The sequence below is a fragment of the Halichoerus grypus genome, chromosome 8 (genome assembly GCF_964656455.1).
Source record: "Halichoerus grypus chromosome 8, mHalGry1.hap1.1, whole genome shotgun sequence".
NCBI lineage: Eukaryota > Metazoa > Chordata > Mammalia > Carnivora > Phocidae > Halichoerus > Halichoerus grypus.
Genome location: NC_135719.1, coordinates 34,047,695 through 34,070,152, shown reverse-complemented (window position 1 = coordinate 34,070,152; position 22,458 = coordinate 34,047,695). Strand labels below are relative to the sequence as shown.

The following is a 22,458-nucleotide window of genomic DNA, read 5'->3' as shown; positions in this document are numbered from 1 at the left end:
AAAAGTGAAGAATCAGGGCACCTAGGTGGCTCAGTTGGTTAAGAATCCGACTCTTTGTTTTGGCTCAAGTCTTGATCTCAGGGTCATGAGATCAAGCCCTATGTTGGGCTCTGTGCTCAGCAAGGAGTCTGCTTAAGATTTTCTCTCCTTCCTATGCACCTCCCCCTCTCTCAAATAAATAAATAAATCTTTTTAAAAAGGTGGAGAATCATAAATAGAATAAAATCAAATTCTAGCTGGATTCTGCTTTAAAAACAGAGATCAGGGTAATATAGAAAGGTTAAAAATAAAACTGTAAATAAAGTAAGTCTGTTGAAAAGATAATAAAGGTAGAAACATGTGTAATGTAAAATATAGAAGTCTTTTTTTAAAATTCAATAGGACAGAGTCAATATAATACTTTTTAACTGCCAAAAATAATAGCATCAAAATAAGTTCAGTCTGAAATGAAAGGAGAAATTAATATAAACTTCATTGGTAGTGGAAGACTTTCATGTGACACTATCCATTTCTGAGAATTGAAATATTAGATATATGATTCTCTTTTCTATGGAGAATATGCCTTCTTTTCAAGAGTACACAAAACAGCTACAAAAATCCATTGTATATTAAGCTGTGAAGACAATCTCCATGATTTAATAACTGGATATTTACAAGCCACACTTTCTGACTACCATGAACGATTTGCATTGCATGGTAAATTAAAAATAAGAGGAAAAAAGTGATCCACTTTATAAAAGATAAATCAAAAGAAGTAATAATAAAAATAATAATTAATAATAACAGAAGTAATAGTAATTGTATTAATAGAATTTGTGGTAGTAGTAACAAAAACTATGACAATTAGTATTCACTATTTCAAGAGCATTTATAAAGTACTAGAGCTAAATCATTGCTTTATGTACTATATTTTAAGTTTCTTTGCAGAAAATATTTTATAGGAAGATTAACCTCAGGGAGGTTGGCTACTTGTTGAAGGTATGCAGCAAATTCAATTCATACCACCAGGCTTTGCGTGGCCCCCAACGCTATGACTTACTGGCAGCTGATTGATTGATTGTTTAAGAAACAAAACAAATGATCATGGGAGAAAAAAAGAGAGAAGCAAATCAAGAAACAGACTCTTAACTATAGAGAACAAATTGATGGTCACTGGAGGGACGGTGGGTGGGGGGATGGGTGAAATAGGTGGTGGGGTTTAGGAGTGCACTTGTGGATGAGCACCAGGTGTTATATGTAAGTGTTGAATCACTAAATTCTACACCTGAAACTAATATTACACTGTATGTTAACTAACTGGAATTTAAATAAAAACCAAACAAACAAAAAAACCCACAACACACACACAAGAAGAATATAAATAGTAGATTTGATAAGTCAAGAAGTGATTTTTTAAATAAACATTTTTGATATTATAGATAAAGTTTTGGCATCAATGAAGAAAGAGAATGAAGGCAAAAATTAGGTATTAAAAAAAGGAATAAAACTACAGAGATAGGTGGGAGGATCAAGATGGTGGAGGAGTAGGAGACCTAAATTTTGTCTGGTCCCAGGAATTCAGCTAGATAGGGATCAAACCATTCTGAACAGTTATGAACTCAACAGGAGATCGAAGAAAAGAATAGCAGCAACTCTCTGAACAGAAAAGCAACCACTTTCTGGAAGGTAGGATGTGAGGAGAAGTGAATCTGAGGTGATATTTGGGAAGATAGACCACAGAGGGAGGGAGCCTCCATCAGCTGGCTACCAGCAAGTGATAAGAGCAGCAGAGCATAAAATCAGAACTTTTAAAAGTCTGCTCCACTGAGGGACATCACTCGAGAAGCTGAGTGGGGCGGGAGTGGGGGGGAGGTGTGGAACACTCACTGGGACAGTGTGGTCTCAGGACCCTCGGGGTCACAGAGAGATCAGGTGTGCCTGAGTGCAGCAGAGCTCCCAGGTATTGGAGTGGGGAAGCCAGCTGCAAAGATAGAGCCAAGGAGCGGGCTCTCAGCTCTGGGTTGCCATAAACCGTGGTCTGCAGCAGAGTCGGGCCACTACTTTTCAAGCAGGGACCCAACAAGCGGCAGATCCAGGGAGACTCCCCTTCCTCCCCCAGGAGGAGCAGCACGGGGGCGCACTGCAGGAATCTGTTGGGTTTGTAGACTCCAAAAGGGGGCATGTGCCAGAGATAGAAACGCTCAGTCGCAGGTCATGTGAGCACGGAGTGCGGCAGACTGGGGAGACAGGAGTGATTGACTGCTTTTCTCTGGGGGCGCCCTGAGGAGTGGGGCACCAAGTTCTCGGCTCCTCCGGGGCAGGGATTGGGAGGCTGCCATTTTCACTCTTGTCCTCCAAAGCTGTACGGAAAGCTTGCAGGGAACAAAAGGTCCCCAGAGCAAACCCTAGCAGATTACTTAGCCCAGCCTGGGGCAAGGGCGGGGCAATTCCACCTCAGGCAAAGACATTTGAGAACCAGGGCAACAGGCCCCTCCCCCAGAAGATCAGCAAGAACAGCCAGCCAAGACCAAGTTTACTGATCAATAAGAACGGCAGAACTCCAGCATTAGGGGAATACAGCACACAGAATTCATGGCTTTTTTCCCCCTGATTCTTTAGTCTTTCAAAGTTAATTTTTTTAATTTTCTTTTTTTTCTTTTTGTATTGTTTTTGAATTTTTCTTTTTCCCTTTTTCAACCAACATCTTATCAATTCCTTTTTTTAAAAAATCTTATTTTTCAGTTTTAGAGTCATATTCTGCCCCTTCATAGTAGTTAACCTTATTTTTGGTATATATATAAGTTGTTCTCTCTTTAAAATTTTGGGATACAGTTTCTTCCAACAGACCAAAATATACCCTAAATCTCTAGTGTATGGCTTTGTTCTGGTCTCCTGCCTGATCACATTCTCTACCTTTTTTTTTCCTTTTTTTTTAAAATCCACTTCTTTCTTTTTTCAACCAACTTCTTATCTTATCAATTCCTTTTATAAAATCTTTTATAATCTTCATCTTCATGGTCCATGTATTCTTCATTGTATATTTCATTGTATATTTACCCTTATTTTTATACATATATAAGTTCTTCTTTCTTTAAAATTTTGGGATGCACTTTCTTCTAACAGACCAAAATACACCCAAAATCTAGTGTGTGGCATTGATCTATACACAGCTTGATCATATTTGATCATATTCTTTTGTTTTTTTATGTTTTTCTTTTTCTTTTTCTTTTTTTCTTTTTTCTTTCTTTCCCTGTCTTTTCTGCCAGTTTCAGGTCTCTTCTGATTTGTTTAGTGTATATTTTTCTGGGGTTGTTGTTACCCAGTTAGCATTTTGCTCTCTCATTCATCTATTCTCCTCTAGACAAAATGACAAGATGGAAAAAATCACCTCAAAAAAAAGAACAAGAGGCAGTACAGACTGCCAGGGACCTAATCAATACGGACATTAGTAAGATGTCAGAACTAGAGTTCAGAATGACAATTATAAAGATACTAGCTGGGCTTGAAAAAAGCATGGAAGATACTAGAGAAACCCTTTCTGGAGAAATAAAATAACTAAAATCAAAACAAGTCAAAATCAAAAAGGCTATTAATGAGGTGCAATCAAAAATGGAGCCTCTAACTGCTAGGATAAATGAGGCAGAAGAGAGAATTAGTGATATAGAATACCAAATGATGGAAAATAAAGAAGCTGAGAAAAAGAGAGAGAAAAAACTATTGGATCATGAGAGCAGAATTTGAGAGATAAGTGATACCATAAGACGAAACAATATTAGAATAATTGGGATCCCAGAAGAAGAAAGAGAGAAAGGGGCAGAAGGTATATGGGAGTAAATTATAGCAAAGAACTTCCCTAATTTGGAGAAGGAAACAGGCATCAAAATCCAAGAGGCACAGAGAAGCCCCCTCAAAATCAATAAAAATAGGTCAACACCCTGACATTTAATAGTAAAACTTACAAGTCTCAGAGACAAAGAGAAAATCCTGAAAGAAGCTTGGGACAAGAGGTCTGTAACCTACAGTGATAGAAACATTAGACTGGCGGCAGACCTATCTACAGAGACCTGGCAGGCCAGAAAGGACTAGCATGATATATTCAGAGCACTAAAAGAGAAAAATTTATATGCAGCCAAGAATACTATATCCAGCTAGGCTGTCATTAAAATAGAAGGAGAGATAAAAAGCTTCCAGGACAAAAACTAAAGGAATTTGCAAACATGAAACCAGCCCTATAAGAAATATTGAAAGGGGTCCTCTAAGTAAAGAGAGAGCCTAAAAGTAACATAGACCAGAAAGGAACACAGACAATATAAGTAACAGTAACCCTACAGGCAATACAATGGCACTTAATTCATATCTTTCAATAGTTACTCTGTATGTAAATTTGTATGGAACCAGAAAAGTCCCTGAATAGCCAGAGGAATGTTGAAAAAGAAAAGCAAAGCTGGTGGCATCACAATGGACTTCAACCTCTATTACAAAGCTGTCATCATCAAGACAGTATGGTACTGGCACAAAAACAGACACATAGATCAATGGAACAGAATCGACAAATGGGCCCTCAACTCTATGGCCAACTAATCTTCGCTAAAGCAGGAAAGAATGTCCGGTGGAAAAAAGACAGTCTCTTCCACAAATGGTGTTGGGAAAATTGGACAGCCACATGCAGAAGAATGAAACTGGACCATTTCCTTACACCACACACAAAAATAGACTCCAAATGGTTGAAAGACCTAAATGTGAGACAGGAATCCATCAAAATCCTAGAGGAGAACACAGGCAGCAACCTCTTCAACCTCAGCCACAGCAACTTCTTCCTAGAAACATCGCCAAAGGCAAGGGAAGCAAGGGCAAAAATGAACTATTGGGACTTCATCAACATAAAAAGCTTTTGCACAGCAGAGGAAACAGTCAACAAAACCAAAAGACAACGGACAGAATGGGAGAAGATATTTGCAAATGACATATCAGATAAAGGGCTAGTATCCAAAATCTGTAAAGAATTTATCAAACTTAACACCCAAAGAACAAATAATCCAATCAAGAAATGGGAAGAAGACATGAACATTTTTTCCAAAGAAGACATCCAAATGGCCAATAGACACATGAAAAATTGCTCAACATTGCTTGGCATCAGGGAAATCCAAATCAAAACCTACTATCTCACACCAGTCAGGATGGATAAAATTAACAAATCAGGAAACGACAGATGTCCGCGAGGATGCACAGAAAGGGGAACCCTCCTACACTGTTGGTGGGAATGCAAGCTGGTGTAGCCACTCTGGAAAACAGTATGGAGGTTCCTCAAAAAGTTGAAAATAGAGCTACCATACGACCCAGAAATTGCACTACTGGGTATTTACCCCAAAGATACAAATGTAGTGATCTGAAGGGGTTCGTGCACCCCAATGTTTATAGTAGCAATGTCCACAATAGCCAAACTATGGAAAGAGCCAAACTGTCCGTCAACAATTGAATGGATAAAGAAGATGTGATATATATATACAATGGAATATTATGCAGCCATCAAAAAACTCCGAAATTTTGCCATTTGCAATGATGTGGATGGAACTGGAGGGTATTATGCTGAGCGAAATAAGTCAATCAGAGAAGACATGTATCATACAATCTCACTGATATGAGGAATCTTAATCTCAGGAAACAAACTGAGGGTTGCTGGAGTTGTGGGGCGTGGGAGGGATGGGTTGGCTGGGTGATAGACATTGGGGAAGGTATGTGCTATGGTGAGCGCTGTGAATTGTGTAAGACTGTTGGATCACAGACCTGTACCTCTGAAACAAATAATACATTATATGTAAAAAAAAAAAGAAGAAGAAGATAGTAGGAAGGGAAAAATGAAGGGGGGGAATCAGAGGGGGAGACGAACCATGAGAGACTATGAACTCTGAGAAACAAACTGAGGGTTCTAGAGGGGACAGGTGTGGGGGTAGGAGTTAGCCTGGTGATGCATATTAAGGAGGTTATGTATTGAATGGAGCACTGGGTGTTACATGCAAACAATGAATCATTGAACACTACATCAAAAATTAATGGTGTAATGTATGGTGATTAACATAACATAATAAAATAAGATTTAAAAAAACTACAGAGATAAAGATTAAAATTATATTAGGATATTATATAAATTTGCTAATAAGAATTTTTATAAAATTAATATTTTTCTGGAAAAATATAAATCATCAAGGTTATTTTAAGTAATGGATCCATATGGATGCTCTCTTTGAAATTTCTCATGTCCAGTCTCCTCTTTTTTGCCTGTTAAATTCCCATTTTCTGATTTTTTTTCTTGAATGGATAAAGAAGATGAGGTATATACATACAATGGAATATTTTTCAGCCATAAAAAAGAATGAAATCTTCTTTTTTGTAACAACATGGGTAGAGCCAGAGAGTATAATGCTAAGTGATATATGTCAAGCAGAGAAAGACAAATACCATATGATTTCACTCATGTGGAATTTGAGAAACAAAACAAATGAGCAAAGGAAAAAAAAAGAGAGAGACAGACCAAAAAACAGACTCTTAACTATAGAGAACAAACTGATGGTTACCAGAGGGGAGGTGGGTATGGGGGGATGGGTGAAATAGGTGATGGGGATTAAGAGTACACTTACCATGATGAGCACTGAGTAATGTATAGAATTGTTGAATCACAATATTATACAACTGAACCTAATATAACACTGTATGTCAACTACACTGGAATTAAAAAAAAAAAAAAAGTAGGGGCGCCTGGGTGGCTCAGTCGTTAAGTGTCTGCCCTCGGCTCAGGTCATGATCCCAGGGCCCTGGGATTGAGCACCGCATCGGGCTCCCTGCTCAGTGGGAGGCCTGCTTCTCCCTCTCCCACTCCCCCTGCTTGTGTTCCTGCTCTCGCTATCTCTCTCTCTGTCAAATAAATAAATAAATAAAATCTTTAAAAAAAATAAAAAATAAAAAAAAGAAGGAAGGTCATATTCCAAATATGGGAATATGGGAGGAGTCAGGAAGTTTTAGCAAAGGAATTGAACAGAACATTTATAGGGTGTCTTCACGTGATGCCAAGTGTTTGCAGGGCTGTCTGACTTTCCATTTCTGTTCAGTAGAGACCCTCAGTGGGTAAAGGGGCTTCCTCAGCATGGAAGGGAGAGGCTGGCTAGCTGCAGGTATCATTGAGGGAAAGATAAGAGTCCCAGCTCTACAGCTGACTCAAGAGCACTGGTGCTGGTCAAGACAGAGAGAGCTGGCAGAGGTGGGCACAAAGTATGCAATGAAAATGCCTTTTTTCAGGGGGGCGGAGCAAGATGGCGGAGGAGTAGGAGACCTGGATTTCGTCTCCTCTCAGGAATTCAGCTGGATAGGGATCAAACCATTCTGAACACCTACAAACTCAACAGGAGATCAAAGAAAAGAAGAGCAACAACTCTCTGAACAGAAAAGCGACCACTTTCTGGAAGGTAGGACGTGCGGAGAAGTGAATCCGAGGCGATATTCGGGAGGATAGACGGCGGGGGAGGGGCCTCCGTCGGCCGCTTCTGGCAAGTGATAGAGCAGCAGAGCACAAAATCGGAACTTTTAGAAGTCTGCTCCGCTGAGGGACGTCACTCTGGTGGTGAAGTGGGGGGTGGAACCCTCGCGGGACAGTGTGGTCTCAGGACCCTCGGGGTCACAGAAAGACCGGGGGTGCCTGAGTGCGGCAGAGCTCCCAGGTATCGGAGCAGGGAAGCCGGCTGCAGAGACGGAGCGGAGGCGCGGGCTATCAGCTCGGGGTTGCTATAAACCGTGATCCGTGGCACAGTCGGGCCACTGCTCCTCCAGCAGGGACCCAACAAGCGGCAGATCCGGGGACACTCACCTTCTTCCCCCGGGAGGAGAGGTGCGGGAGTGCACCGCGGGGATCTGCTGGGTTTGGAGACTCCACCCGGGGTCGGGTGCCAGATAGAAAGCCGCGGTCACAGGCCGTGTGAGCGCGGAGTGCGGCCGGAGACCGGGGAGACGGGAGTGACTGACGGCTTTTCTCTGGGGGCTCGCTGAGGAGCGGGACCCCGAGTTCTCGGCTCCGCCGGGGCGGAGACTGGGAGGCCGCCATTTTCACTCTCCGCCTCCAAAGCTGTACGGAAAGCTTGCAGGGAACAAAAGCTCCGGAGAGCAAACCCGAGCAGGTTACTTAGCCCGGACCGGCAAGGGCGGGGCAATTTTGCCTCCGGCAAAGACATTTGGGAACCACGGCAACAGGCCCCTCCCCCAGAAGATCAGCGAGAACCGCCAGCCAAGACCAAGTTTACCGATCAGTGAGAACGGCAGAACTCCAGCGCTAGGGGAACACTGCACATAGACTTCATGGCTTTTTTACCATGATTCTTTAGTCTTTCAAAGTTAATTATTTTTTTTAACTGTCTTTTTTTCTTTTTCCCTTTTTTCTTTTTTTTTTTTGAATTTTTCTTTTTCCCTTTTTCAACCAACATCTTATCAATCCCTTTTTTAAAAAAAAAACATTTTTATTTTTCATTTTTAAAGTCATATTCTATCCCTTCATAGTAGTTACCCGTATTTTTGGCATATATATATAAGTTGTTCTCTCTTTAAAATCTTGATATAGTTTCTTCTAACAGATCAAAATATACTCTAAATCTCTAGTGTATGGTTTTTTTCTACTCCCCTACCTGATCACATTCTCTCCCTTTTTTCTTTCTTTTTTTTTTTTTTTTTAATCCTCTTCTTTCTTTTTTCAAACAACTTATCAAATCCTTTTTTAAAATTTTTTATAATTTCCATCTTTACAGTCATATTCCATCCCTTCATCATATCAACCCTTATTTTTGTACATATATAAGTTTTTCTTTCTTTAAAATTTTGGGAGGAACTTTCTTTTAACGGACCAAAATACACCCAAAATCTAGTGTGTGGCACTGATCTATAATCCAGCCTGATCATATTTGATCACATTCTGTTTTTGTTTTGTTTTGTTTTGTTCTGCTTTTGTTTGTTTTTATCTTTATCTTTTTCTTTTTTCTTTTTTTCTTTCCTTTTCTTTTTTCTCTCTTTCCCTTTCTTTTCCCACTGCTTCAGGTCTTTTCTGATTTGTTTAGAGTACATTTTCTGGGGACGTTGTTACCCTGCTAGCATTTTGTTCTCTCATTAATCTATTCTCCTCTGCACAAAATGACAAGACGGAAAAAATCACCTCAACAAAAAGAACAAGAGGTAGTACCGACTGCCAGGGACCTACTCAATACGGACATTAGTACGATGTCAGATCTAGAGTTCAGAATCATCACTTTAAAGATACTAGCTGGGCTTGAAAAAAACATGGAAGTTATTAGAGAAACCCTTTCTGGAGAAGTAAAAGAACTAAAATCGAACCAAGTAGAAATCAAAAAGGCTATCAATGAGGTGCAATCAAATATGGGGGCGCTAACTGCTAGGATAAATGAGGCAGAAGAAAGAATCAGTGAGATAGAAGACCAAATGATGGAAAATAAAGAAGCTGAGAAAAAGAGAGATAAACAACTACTGGATCACGAGGGCAGAATTCGAGAGATAAACGATACCATAAGACGAAACAACATTAGAATAATTGGGATCCCAGAAGAAGAAGAAAGAGAGAGAGGTGCAGAAGGTATAATGGAGCAAATTATAGCAGAGAACTTCCCTAATTTGGGGAAGGAAACAGGCATCAAAATCCAGGAAGCACAGAGAACCCCTCTCAAAATCAATAAAAATAGGTCAACACCCCGACATCTAATAGTAAAACTTACGAGTCTCAGAGACAAAGAGAAAATCCTGAAAGCAGCTCGGGAGAAGAGATATGTAACCTACAATGGTAGAAACATTAGATTGGCAACAGACTTATCCACAGAGACCTGGCAGGCCAGAAAGGACTGGCAGGACATATTCAGAGCACTAAATGAGAAAAATATGCAGCCAAGAATACTATATCCAGCTAGGCTGTCATTGAAAATTGAAGGAGAGATAAAAAGCTTCCAGGACAAACAAAAACTAAAGGAATTTGCAAACACGAAACCGGCCCTACAACAAATATTGAAAGGGGTCCTCTAAGCAAAGAGAGAGCCTAAAAGCAACATAGACCAGAAAGGAACACAAACAATATATAGTAACAGTCACTTTACAGGCAATACAATGGCACTGAACTCCTATCTTTCAATAGTTACCCTGAATGTAAATGGGCTAAATGCCCCAATCAAAAGACACAGGTTATCAGATTGGATTAAAAAACAAGACCCATCGATATGTTGTCTGCAAGAGACTCATTTTAGACCCAAAGACACCCCCAGATTGAAAGTAAGGGGGTGGAAAACCATTTACCATGCTAATGGACACCAAAAGAAAGCTGGGGTGGCAATCCTTATATCAGACAAATTAGATTTTAAACCAAAGACTGTAATAAGAGATGAGGAAGGACACTATATCCTACTTAAAGGGTCTATCCAACAAGAAGATCTAACAATTGTAAATATCTATGCCCCTAACATGGGAGCAGCCAATTATATAAGGCAATTAATAACAAAAGCAAAGAAACACATCGACAACAATACAATAATAGTGGGGGACTTTAACACCCCCCTCACTGAAATGGACAGATCGTCTAAGCAAAAGATCAACAAGGAAATAAAGACTTTAAATGACACACTGGACCAAATGGACTTCACAGACATATTCAGAACATTCCATCCAAAAGCAACGGAATACACATTCTTCTCTAGTGCCCATGGAACATTCTCCAGAATAGATCACATCCTAGGTCATAAATCAGGTCTCAACCGGTACCAGAAGATTGGGATCATCCCCTGCCTATTTTCAGACCACAATGCTTTGAAACTAGAATTCAATCACAGGAGGAAAGTCAGAAAGAACTCAAATACATGGAGGCTAAAGAGCATCCTACTGAAGAATGAATGGGTCAACCAGGAAATTAAAGAAGAATTAAAAAAATTCATGGAAACCAATGAAAATGAAAACACAACTATTCAAAATCTTTGGGATACAGCAAAGGCAGTCCTAAGAGGAAAGTATATAGCAATACAAGCCTTTCTCAAGAAACAAGAAAGGTCTCAAGTACACAACCTAACCCTACATCTAAAAGAGCTGGAGAAAGAACAGCAAATAAAGCCTAAACCCAGCAGGAGAAGAGAAATAATAAAGATCAGAGCAGAAATCAATGAAATAGAAACCAAAAGAACAGTAGAACAGATCAACGAAACTAGGAGCTGGTTCTTTGAAAGAATTAACAAGATTGATAAACCCCTGGCCAGACTTATCAAAAAGAAAAGAGAAATGACCCAAATCAACAAAATCATGAATGAAAGAGGAGAAATCACAACCAACACCAAAGAAATACAAACAATTATAAGAACATATTATGAGCAACTCTATGCCAACAAATTAAATAACCTGGAAGTAATGGATGCATTCCTAGAGATGTATCAACTACCAAAACTGAACCAGGAAGAAATAGAACACCTGAACAGACCTATAACCACTAAGGAAATAGAAGCAGTCATCAAAAATCTCCCAAAACACAAAAGCCCAGGGCCAGATGGCTTCCCAGGGGAATTCTACCAAACATTTCAAGAAGAATTAATACCTATCCTTCTGAAACTGTTCCAAAAAATAGAAATGGAAGGAAAACTTCCAAACTCATTTTATGAGGCCACCATTACCTTGATCCCAAAACCAGACAAAGACCCCATCAAAAAGGAGAATTACAGACCAATATCCCTGATGAACATGGATGCAAAAATTCTCACCAAAATACTAGCCAATAGGATCCAACAGTACATTAAAAGGATTATTCACCACGACCAAGTCGGATTTATCCCTGGGCTGCAAGGTTGGTTCAACATCCGCAAATCAATCAACGTGATACAATACATTAACAAAAGAAAAAACAAGAATCACATGATCCTCTCAATAGATGCAGAAAAAGCATTTGACAAAGTACAGCATCCTTTCTTGATCAAAACTCTTCAGAGTATAGGGATAGAGGGTACATACCTCAATATCATAAAAGCCATCTATGAAAAACCTACAGCGAATATCATTCTCAATGGGGAAAAACTGAGAGCTTTCCCCCTAAGGTCAGGAACGCGGCAGGGATGTCCACTATCACCACTGCTATTCAACATAGTATTAGAAGTCCTAGCCACAGCAATCAGACAACAAAAAGAAATCAAAGGCATCCAAATCGGCAAAGAAGAAGTCAAACTCTCACTCTTTGCAGATGATATGATACTTTATGTGGAAAATCCCAAAGACTCCACCCCAAAACTGCTAGAACTCATACAGGAATTCAGTAAAGTGGCAGGATATAAAATCAATGCACAGAAGTCAGTGGCATTCCTATACACCAACAACAAGTCAGAAGAAAGAGAAATTAAGGAGTCAATCCCATTTACAATTGCACCCAAAACCATAAGATACCTAGGAATAAATCTAACCAAAGAGACAAAGGATCTGTACTCAGAAAACTATAGAATACTCATGAAAGAAATTGAGGAAGACACAAAGAAATGGAAAAACGTTCCATGCTCATGGATTGGAAGAACAAATATTGTGAAGATGTCAATCCTACCTAGAGCAATCTACACATTCAATGCAATCCCCATCAAAATACCATCCACTTTCTTCAAAGAAATGGAACAAATAATCCTAAAATTTGTATGGAACCAGAAAAGACCCCGCATAGCCAGAGGAATGTTGAAAAAGAAAAGCAAAGCTGGCGGCATCACAATTCCAGACTTCCAGCTCTACTACAAAGCTGTCATCATCAAGACAGTATGGTACTGGCACAAAAACAGACACATAGATCAATGGAACAGAATAGAGAGCCCAGAAATGGACCCTCAACTCTATGGTCAACTAATCTTTGACAAAGCAGGAAAGAATGTCCAATGGAAAAAAGACAGTCTCTTCAACAAATGGTGTTGGGAAAATTGGACAGCCACATGCAGAAGAATGAAACTGGACCATTTCCTTACACCACACACAAAAATAGACTCCAAATGGTTGAAAGACCTCAATGTGAGACAGGAGTCCATCAAAATCCTAAAGGAGAACACAGGCAGCAACCTCTTTGACCTCAGCCGCAGCAACTTCTTCCTAGAAACATCGCCAAAGGCAAGGGAAGCAAGGGCAAAAATGAACTATTGGGACTTCATCAAGATAAAAAGCTTTTGCAAAGCAAAGGAAACAGTCAACAAAACCAAAAGACAACTGACAGAATGGGAGAAGATATTTGCAAATGACATATCAGATAAAGGGCTAGTATCCAAAATCTATAAAGAACTCATCAAACTCAACACCCAAAGAACAAAGAATCCAATCAAGAAATGGGCAGAAGACATGAACAGACATTTTTCCAAAGAAGACATCCAAATGGCCAACAGACACATGAAAAAGTGTTCAATATCGCTCGGCATCAGGGAAATCCAAATCAAAACCTCAATGAGATACCACCTCACACCAGTCAGAATGGCTAAAATTAACAAGTCAGGAAATGACAGATGTTGGCGGGGATGCGGAGAAAGGGGAACCCTCCTACACTGTTGGTGGGAATGCAAGCTGGTGCAGCCACTCTGGAAAACAGTATGGAGGTTCCTCAAAAAGTTGAAAATAGAGCTACCATATGATCCAGCAATTGCACTCCTGGGTATTTACCCCAAAGATACAAAAGTAGGGACCCGAAAGGCTACGTGCACCCCGATGTTTATAGCAGCAATGTCCACAATAGCCAAACTGTGGAAAGAGCCAAGATGTCCATCAACAGATGAATGGATAAAGAAGATGTGGTATATATATACAATGGAATATTATGCAGCCATCAAAAGGAATAAGGTCTTGCCATTTGCAACGACGTGGATGGAACTGGAGGGTATTATGCTGAGCGAAATAAGTCAAACAGAGAAAGACATGTATCATATGACCTCACTGATATGAGGAATTCCTAATCTCAGGAAACAAACTGAGGGTTGTTGGAGTGGGGGGTGGGGTGGGAGGGATGGGGTGACTGGGTGATGGACACTGGGGAGGGTATGTGTTCTGGTAAGTGCTGTGAATTGTGCAGGACTGTTGAATCTCAGATCTGTACCTCTGAAACAAATAATGCAATATATGTTAAGAAAGAAAAAAAGAAGAAGAAGAATGTAGCAGGAGGGGAAGAATGAAGGGGGGGAAATCGGAGGGGGAGAAGAACCATGAGAGACAATGGACTCTGAAAAACAAACTGAGGGTTCTAGAGGGGAGGGGGTAGGGAGAATGGGTTAGCCTGGTGATGGGTATTGAGGAGGGCACGTTCTGCATGGAGCACTGGGTGTTATGCACAATGAATCATGGAACACTATATCTAAAACTAATGATGTAATGTATGGGGATTAACATAACAATAAAAAAATTAAAAATAAAAAAAAAAAAAAAAAAAAAAAAAGAAAATGCCTTTTTTCAGAAGAAGAAAGAGCAAGACATAATTTTCTCAAATTCTTTCTCTTTTGCTTGCTATAAAGATGGTACATACATGTCATAAGGTTGAACACATGAAAAAGAAACCACCCAAACTTGAGTCTATTCTGATGGGGAAAAAAGTAAATTATTACAATTTCAGTAATTTCATCATCACAACCCTTTTTTTCCCTAAGCTTTGCCTCTTCACTTTGATGCTTTGCTCCTTACCATGATTTCTATGCTGTTCCTCTGTCATCCTTTCTAGTCTTTAGCCATGTGAACTCTGCTGCTTGCAGCTGGTCACCAACACAATGTGATGGGGAACGCTCTGAAGATACCACGAGTACCCCTCCTAACTTAGATATGCCTTCTCTTTTCTGTAGCTCTCCCTCTGGGTCACTACATCCTACCCTACCAGGAACTCCTCTCTCTGTGGGAAATATAATGATGGGGCTTTATTTCCAAGATGCAGGAACTTCATTCAGCCTTTCTTCCTGAAGAGGATTAGCTAATTGTCACCTGGAGAGATCCAGGACATGAGGTGTGAGGCTGTTCAAATTTCAAATGATGGCTGAGAATGAGAAAGCAATTCCTGTCCTGGGGTTTTGAATGACCTGAGGACAGGTAAGGGGCTGAAGAGTATGGCTCTCAAGGTATCCATGGTCTACAGAAAGTGGGGCAAGCTGTACACCCTTGTGATAAGCTCCCACAGTTCTGTAGATGCAGAAGTTGTTCTCCTGAGAAACATGCATTACCTTTGTAGGAAGGCAACAATGAAATGGCTTTTGATTAAGACCTATAGTCATGGTGTGTTATAAAGCCTTTTGGAAAGGAAAAATAAATAGGAAGAATGGTTTCAGTCTAAAACTCAAGTAGGAGACTTCGTTAGCAAACATTTCCTTTTGAAAACCAGGTCTGTCTTCAGTGTGTGGAACTCTGCTCTCAGTGCAATGCCTGACCTCCTTCGGAAATGGCATGGTTCTGGGGCAGCTTGTTTCCCAGCAATCTGGAAACTTCAGTTCCTTGGAGTACTGTGTGTCATCACAGTTATGTTTTTAACCTAAACCTGAATGCAGCATTTGTCTGGGCATCCATCTGACATTTTGCATCTTGATTTGTGCTTTGACATTCAAGTGTTTTTGTCTTTTGTAACAGAATGTGATATTTGGAGCCAGAATAGATTGAAAATAATCCCAGAGGGAAATGAAAGCATAATGCAATGCTGGATTTTGAGTAAATATGCTTTTCCTAAGCCTTTTGGTGAAGGTACTGCTTTTCTGAGAGGCTTGGGGAGCAAGACAAATGGATCTTCTGGGAAATGGAACTGCTCTTAGTAAATGTGGAGCATAAATGTGTATATTCAGAGAACTGCTGGCAGTGACAGGAAGTCATTACTGCCCTCTCTTCAAATAAATCTCCTTCCGTCAGACTCCTGCCTGGGCAGTGAGTGAAGCATTGAAACACCAATCAAGCTAACCGCACTCCCACAGGAAAAAGCAGCAGGGGCTCACCCCAAGAAGGAACATGCCAGCTCTAGCAGTTTCTATAAAAAAGCTGCCTCATCCTTGTCTTTACCCATCAGATACTCAGGTGTGTAGCCAGTGTTGCCAGTGCCACCATCAGATTGCCAATAAACAGCTTCATCATTTGTCTTGACCCTAACATTATAGGATTCTTTGTGTGTACGTGTGACTTCCAAAATGTATAAGGAAAAGGCCACCCTGATGAGCTTGCTCCCCTAGGGGAGATGTGCGTAGAGGGTTGCAGAGCCCCTGCCAGCCTGTCTCAACCTGGTTTCTCTGCAAAGGCCTCGCTTCAGCATATCCTCTCTGAAAGTTCCATCCAGAGCCAGCATCCCCTGCCTCAACTCAAGGTCATAAACCTGCCTTTTCATAAATGTTTTCAGCCAGAAATTGTGACCTCCTAGAGCTGCATTGGACCACACAGCCCCCAGTTGCTTAGACACATTTGAACCTTGAAATGTGGCAAGTCAAAGTAAGGTGTTCTATGAATAGAAAATCTACACTGGATTTTGAAGATTAAGCATAAAAAATGAATGTAAAATGTTCCATTAGAAATGTTATGTTGATCATATGTTATAATAATTTGGGTATGTTGGAATAAATAAAATATTAAATTTAATTTCATTTGTTTCCTTTTACTTTTTTTGAATATGTGGTACTTGAAATTTGAAATTACATGGTGGCTCACAGTACTTTTCTATTGGTTGGTGGTCTGGGACTACCTTGTATTTTGACAAGTTTCTTCACCTTCCCAGGACTGAGTGTCTTTTTCTATAATAAGGGGTGGCAAACATTTTTTAAAGGGTCAGATGGTAAGTCTTTAAGGCTTTGTGGACCACATGGTCTCTGTTGCAACTACTCAACTGTACTGTGCTGTGGCAGACTCAGCCACCCCAGATGGTAAAGCAGCCATTGATGATAAGTAAATGAATGGGAGAGAATGTGTTCCAATAAAACTCTATTTACAGAAACAGGCAGTGGGCCAGTATTAGCCTCGGGGCTGTAGTTTATTGTTTCTTGATCTATAAAAAGTCTTTGGACTGGAAAACCACATTTTTCATTCATAGAATCCTTACTCTATGCATGTTTATGGTTCAGAGATCTTATGGTACATGCAAATATCTTTGTATTTTTCTTTCTTTCTTTTTTTTTTTTTTTTTTGGCATGTCATAACTAACAAATGGTGGAGCTGGAATCTAAAATAATAGAGCTGGTTTCTGATGTAAATTCCCTTCTCTCTCTTTCTCCCTATCTCTCCCTTCCTTATTCTTTACCTCCCTCCCTTCTCCCTTTCCTTTTTCCCCTTCTCTCTCTCTTTCTGTGTCTCTCACCTGTCTGTCTCTATCTCTGTCTGTTTCTCTCTGTTTATGCTTTTGTCTCTATCTCCATCTCTCTCTTCCCACTGGTTAGGCTAGAATTTGTAACCTGTGGGGTTCCTTAATTAGAGCATTGTAGGTGATATTAGGATAGGCTTAGGTTGATCCATTCTCCTGAAGCTCAGCAAATACTAAAATGTCTCCTTTGTAGTCCAAGATACCTTGTCTGAGACTCGTTGTCATGTTAAATGGGCACAAAGGGGTCTCTTGTCAGTCTCTCCTGGTGGCTCATTATGTGACCAGACACTGGTCTAAGGCATTTATAGGTATGAACTCATATAATCTTCATAATAACTTTAGTAAATAGGTACTATTATTACCCCCATTTCAAAAATGAAGAAATTGAGTCATGGAGCTGTCCCAAGCTCTGCACCTGGACAAGAGCAGGGCCCTTAACTAATGTGTTGTGGTGGGAATGCATGCGGGTTTTGAAGGCAGAAAAATATGCCAAAGTATCGTCTGCATATTAGTGGTGGCATACTTTGTAAAATTCCTTAATATATTTAAGCTTCAGTTTCTTTTTCTATAAAATAGGGATAATATGTATGACCTACCTTATTGTGTTTGGGAAATGTCAATGTCTTACATCTATGAGACCCTTAACATACAGCAGATGTTCAGTAAGTCACTTGTCTTTGAGTGGTATATTGTCATTGTGTGGTTTACTTATACCTACAGGGAAGCAGAATGTATAGTGATTAAGAGCACGGACTTCAGAGTTAGACTGAGGGGGTTTGAATTGTCTACACCAGAGCAGATTAGCCAAGTCACCTGGATAAGTCTGCTTCCTTTTTCAAATCCCATCTGTACAGTGGTGCAATGATACCAGTCTTGAAAGGTGATGTGAGCAGTTGATGCGGTCATCTGTGTGAGGATTTCCACTGTGTCTAGACACTAAGTGAACAATCATTTTTCTGATGGTGTCAGAATGCTTGCACCAATCCCTAGATGATACTCCTTCTTGGGATTGGTGCCATCTCTGAGACGCCAGTAACTCTTAGTTGGAAGCACAGCAGAACCATCAACAAGGAACTTCCTCTGGCCTTGGACTCCCCAAGTGTAATGTCTTCTTTTTGTGGGATCCATTCCTTGCAAGGCAGATTTGCTTCTGAAACATAGCCAGCTGTCCCAGCACCCAGGTTGAAGTATTCAGCATCTTACTCAACACTGATGCAATTTCACACAATCAGTGTAAGGAAGGGTTTGCATTTCTATGAAAGCTTGTGATGATATCTGTGATGCCTGGAGTTGACCAGACACTGTTCCTAGGGTGTACTTTTCGAGAATTCAATAATCAGGGTTGACCTATTGCAAACATGTTCAGCTGTCTTAAAAAAACAAAGTTTACTAATCTCAAGAAATTTAGATAGTTTTGCTGAAATCTGTTGTTTTGCTTTTCTGTTTTATAAAAGAAATGTGGTCAGAATAGAAGCTAACACCTTCTTGAAATGTCCAATTCTGGTTTAGAATTTAAGGAACTATTTCACTTGTGGATGCAGTTTCTGTGTTTAAATTACAGCTTTGTGGAGAGAGCCTTGCTGTGGCTCTTTCTGAGTAGCCACTCCCCATGCCCATGACCAGGGAAAGGAAGAATGTCATAATTCTTATTATCACACACTAGGCTCTTGCCAGTGAATTTTTAAGTCTTTTCAGGACAAAACCTTTAATCTTTGCAGTAACTTCCCTCAGTGACAATTCAGCACTAAGCAATGTCTTCAAAGCATGAATTCCAAATGCAAAGTGGGAATCAATTGGGATTTATTAGCCAGGATAGGGATTTGTGGGAATACAAGTACATTATGGAAGGCATATAGTGAGGGAAACTTTCATTTTCTCATGACTTCTTTTGTATTTGTGCATACTTTCACTCATATATTTCATCTCACTGAATACAGAAGAAATTCCTGTTCTTTCCTCTTCCCTTCCTAAGACAAGATATTATTTCCCAATCCTACTTCTGAAACTCTCTTCAGTTTTAAACATTAGGAACTTCAGGGGTCTATGGAAATATGACCTTTCTGGGAAACCAGATTTCTCAGAAGGACAATTGGAAGATGATGCAGTGATTTAAATAATGGTCCAGTTACATAACATTGGCAGTTTTAAGTGTCATTATCAAGACCAACACTTCAGTGTTATAGATGAACAAATTGAGGCTATAAAATGTCAATTAAAAATTTGCAGAAATTTTAAGCACATCTCAAAATGTCACACATTGGGGGATATCTAATAAAGGCATGCATCTGTATTATCTAGGCTAAAACCAACTCTTCAGTTTCTAGAAATAAGAAGTGATTGACTTTGCAGATACGGAAAGCTCCTAAGTCATGAAAAATATAATGATGCAATGACAAATGTAATAATGAGTCTAGATCTCATAGTACTTGCCAGATACCAGACACCACAATCCACTTTTCTTTGTGTTTCAGATTGGGCTTCCCAATGATGGTCGTCTCCTGCACAGTTGGCATGTGTTACCTCCTTGTTGCTCATGTCGTGATGGGATGGAATTAATAGTTATACATCATTTGAAGACTAAAGGAAACTTGACCCATCACCAACATCAGTAGAAAACTACCCCAAGACCACTCTTGGGACAAGAAAAGGTGCTTATCATGGGGGTGCTCTGGAATGGAGAATTTTGGCATCCATACTCATTCAGGTGAATGCTGGAAACTCATGGGAAATACAAATAACTTACTAAAGATTCCACTACAGGAAAATATGTATATTTCCAAACACATCTTGCTATGCTCTGCAAGAAAAGACACAATGCAGTATTCTACCCAAATGGCTTGTGCTATTTAACTGTCACTTTCCTGAGGCCTTCTAGAGTTTTTTCATGTAATCACTTTCCATGTTAAAATAATCAGCATTCAAATTGTATAATCTCCAAATACATATTCTTCCTTGGAAAAGGAAGACAATTTGTAAGGAAACATTTTATGTCTTAAAAAAAAAATAAACTGTATCTTGACAAAAGGTTTAGAATTTGTTAGTCTCTTAATTTTTTAGTAGTTTACATTGTGTAAAATTGCATTTTATCCATTTATGTTTTTCTCTGGAGTTTTTAAGTCATCAATTACAAGTGCAGGGGGCGCCTAGGTGGCTCAGTCAGTTAAGCGTCTGCCTTCGGCTCAGGTCATGATCTCAGGGTCCTGGGATCTAGCCCTGCATTGGGCTCTCTGCTCAGGAGGGAGTCTGCTTCTCCCTCTCCCTCTGCCCCTCCCTCCGCTTGTGCTCTCTCTCTCAAATAAAGAAAATCTTTAATTTTCTTACAAGGGCAGAAATTTGACTTGTAAGAAGGTCATAAGTGCTTTTTAAATAGTATTTTACATATTTAACAGCCTAGAATAATAATCTTCAGTTTAGAAGGTGGTACATGCTATTTCCATCAATTATACAAAAGTGTGAGACTATGGACTCTGAGAAACAAACTGAGGGTTCTAGAAGGGACGGGGGTGGGGGGATGGGTTAGCCTGGTGATGGGTATTAAAGAGGGCATGTATTCAATGGAGCACTGGGTGTTATACACAATGAATCATGGAACACTACATCAAAAACTAAAGATGTAATGTATGGTGATTAACATAACATGATAAAATAAAATAAAATAAAGAAAAAATGCTGTTCTTTTGTGGAATGTTACATGTGAGACAAAGATAGTGAGAGCAAAGAGTAGGAGGGTCTGGGGTCTCATCTGCTTTGCTTGGTCAGTAGCATTGTTATACCCCAGACAACTGACCTCTTCTTCAGTTTTTGGTCTACTGTGTATGATTCCTTGAGATGAAAATGTTTACTGGGGACTCTCCTCAGAAGTGGTAGTTGTATAAAGTGTTTGATTTCAAAAAGTTTAAGATCCCCAGGGCACTAAATACTGGAAAATTGGAGACCTTTCTAGTTGCATTTCTGTCCCTGGCACTCTCAGGATGAATGTGTCCTTTCTATGGTTTAGAATCTGTATTTGTTAAATGGCAACCTGTGTCTTTCCTGAAAGGTAGGGAGAGAGTTTATGAGAATATGCCCTTTGGATTCATGAGCCATCTTTGAATTCTTTGACAGCAAAGATGACACTAAGCCCCAATTTGTTTTAAAATCTGGTCTTGGTCACAGAAGCTGCTGTGTGCACCTGACTCAGTGCTCCAGAGAAGTCCCCACCCCAGGGAAGGAGCCCTGACAGCTGTTCTAGCTCTGTTCCCTTTTCACATGGCCTTACTGATGCCTAGATCTCCCCAAAGTCTTTCACTAAAAGGCACTGTCTTCTCTTCTCCCACATATTTCCATGCCTGGTGGTGGTGTTGGTTCCTTCCTTGTGCCCAGCTGCTGCTTCTAATTCACGGCTCTTCTTTCCTCCTCTACATCTCCTCCCCCATGATGCTGCAGCCTCTGTCTCTCCACCTCCCACCTCTCTTCATTGATGTCATCCTCAGTCCTCAGTCACTCCTTCTCATTCTTAAATACCTTTGGCTCCTGACTCATTTCGTCCTCTCCTCTTTACCCCCTCACTTTCTCAGCATTCCCCATTCAACATTCAGGCCTCATTATGTCTGAACTTGGTCCTCAGTAACTGCCCCTTGAATTCTTCATCTCACATATCTCTCTCTGACACGTCTGATCATCTGCTCCAGATCACCACCCAAACACATTCCTCCACTGATGTCTCCAGTTCATCAGCTGCTCCCCTTTGCTAACCTCCCACATCAGTACCTTCCTAGCTAAGGTTTCTACCTTTGCTCTAAATTCAAAACCGCTCTTAAATGAACTGCCACTGCTCTCCCTTTTCTGGCCCTGTGTCTAAGCACCTGAATAGTGCTGAGGTAATTCATGAGATTGGATGACTGGTTTTACTTTAAACTGGGGATCACAAGCATCAAACGGGCACTCAACGCTACCTGACTCATTTCTTGCCTTTTCCCAGTGCAGCTGTCAGAGTCATGGCTAGAAACACATGGCTGATCAAATTGCGTAACTCAGAGGGAATTTAACCAGTATGGTGCAGTCCTTCAGACTGGTCAAAGGGTGAAGGAGGGAAATAGTTAGCAGAACCTAGAGGTGCAGGGAGCTGGATGGCAAGGGACCCCTGATGGAAGAGGTGATCTTCTGCAGTTGGTTGCAGCCAGCAA

At 40.2% G+C, this 22,458-nt stretch overlaps 1 protein-coding gene across 1 annotated transcript in view; it reads left to right on the top strand.

Annotated features, from left to right (window-relative positions):
• The window catches only part of OCA2 (OCA2 melanosomal transmembrane protein), a 516,129-nt gene extending 495,821 nt beyond the window's left edge, over positions 1-20,308 (top strand). Inside the window, exon 24 of the mRNA XM_078078703.1 lies at positions 19,765-20,308. Coding sequence (XP_077934829.1) covers positions 19,765-19,849 — 85 coding nt within the window. The 3' untranslated portion in view covers positions 19,850-20,308. The remainder of the gene's footprint in view (positions 1-19,764) is intronic.
• The last annotated feature ends 2,150 nt before the right edge of the window (positions 20,309-22,458 follow it).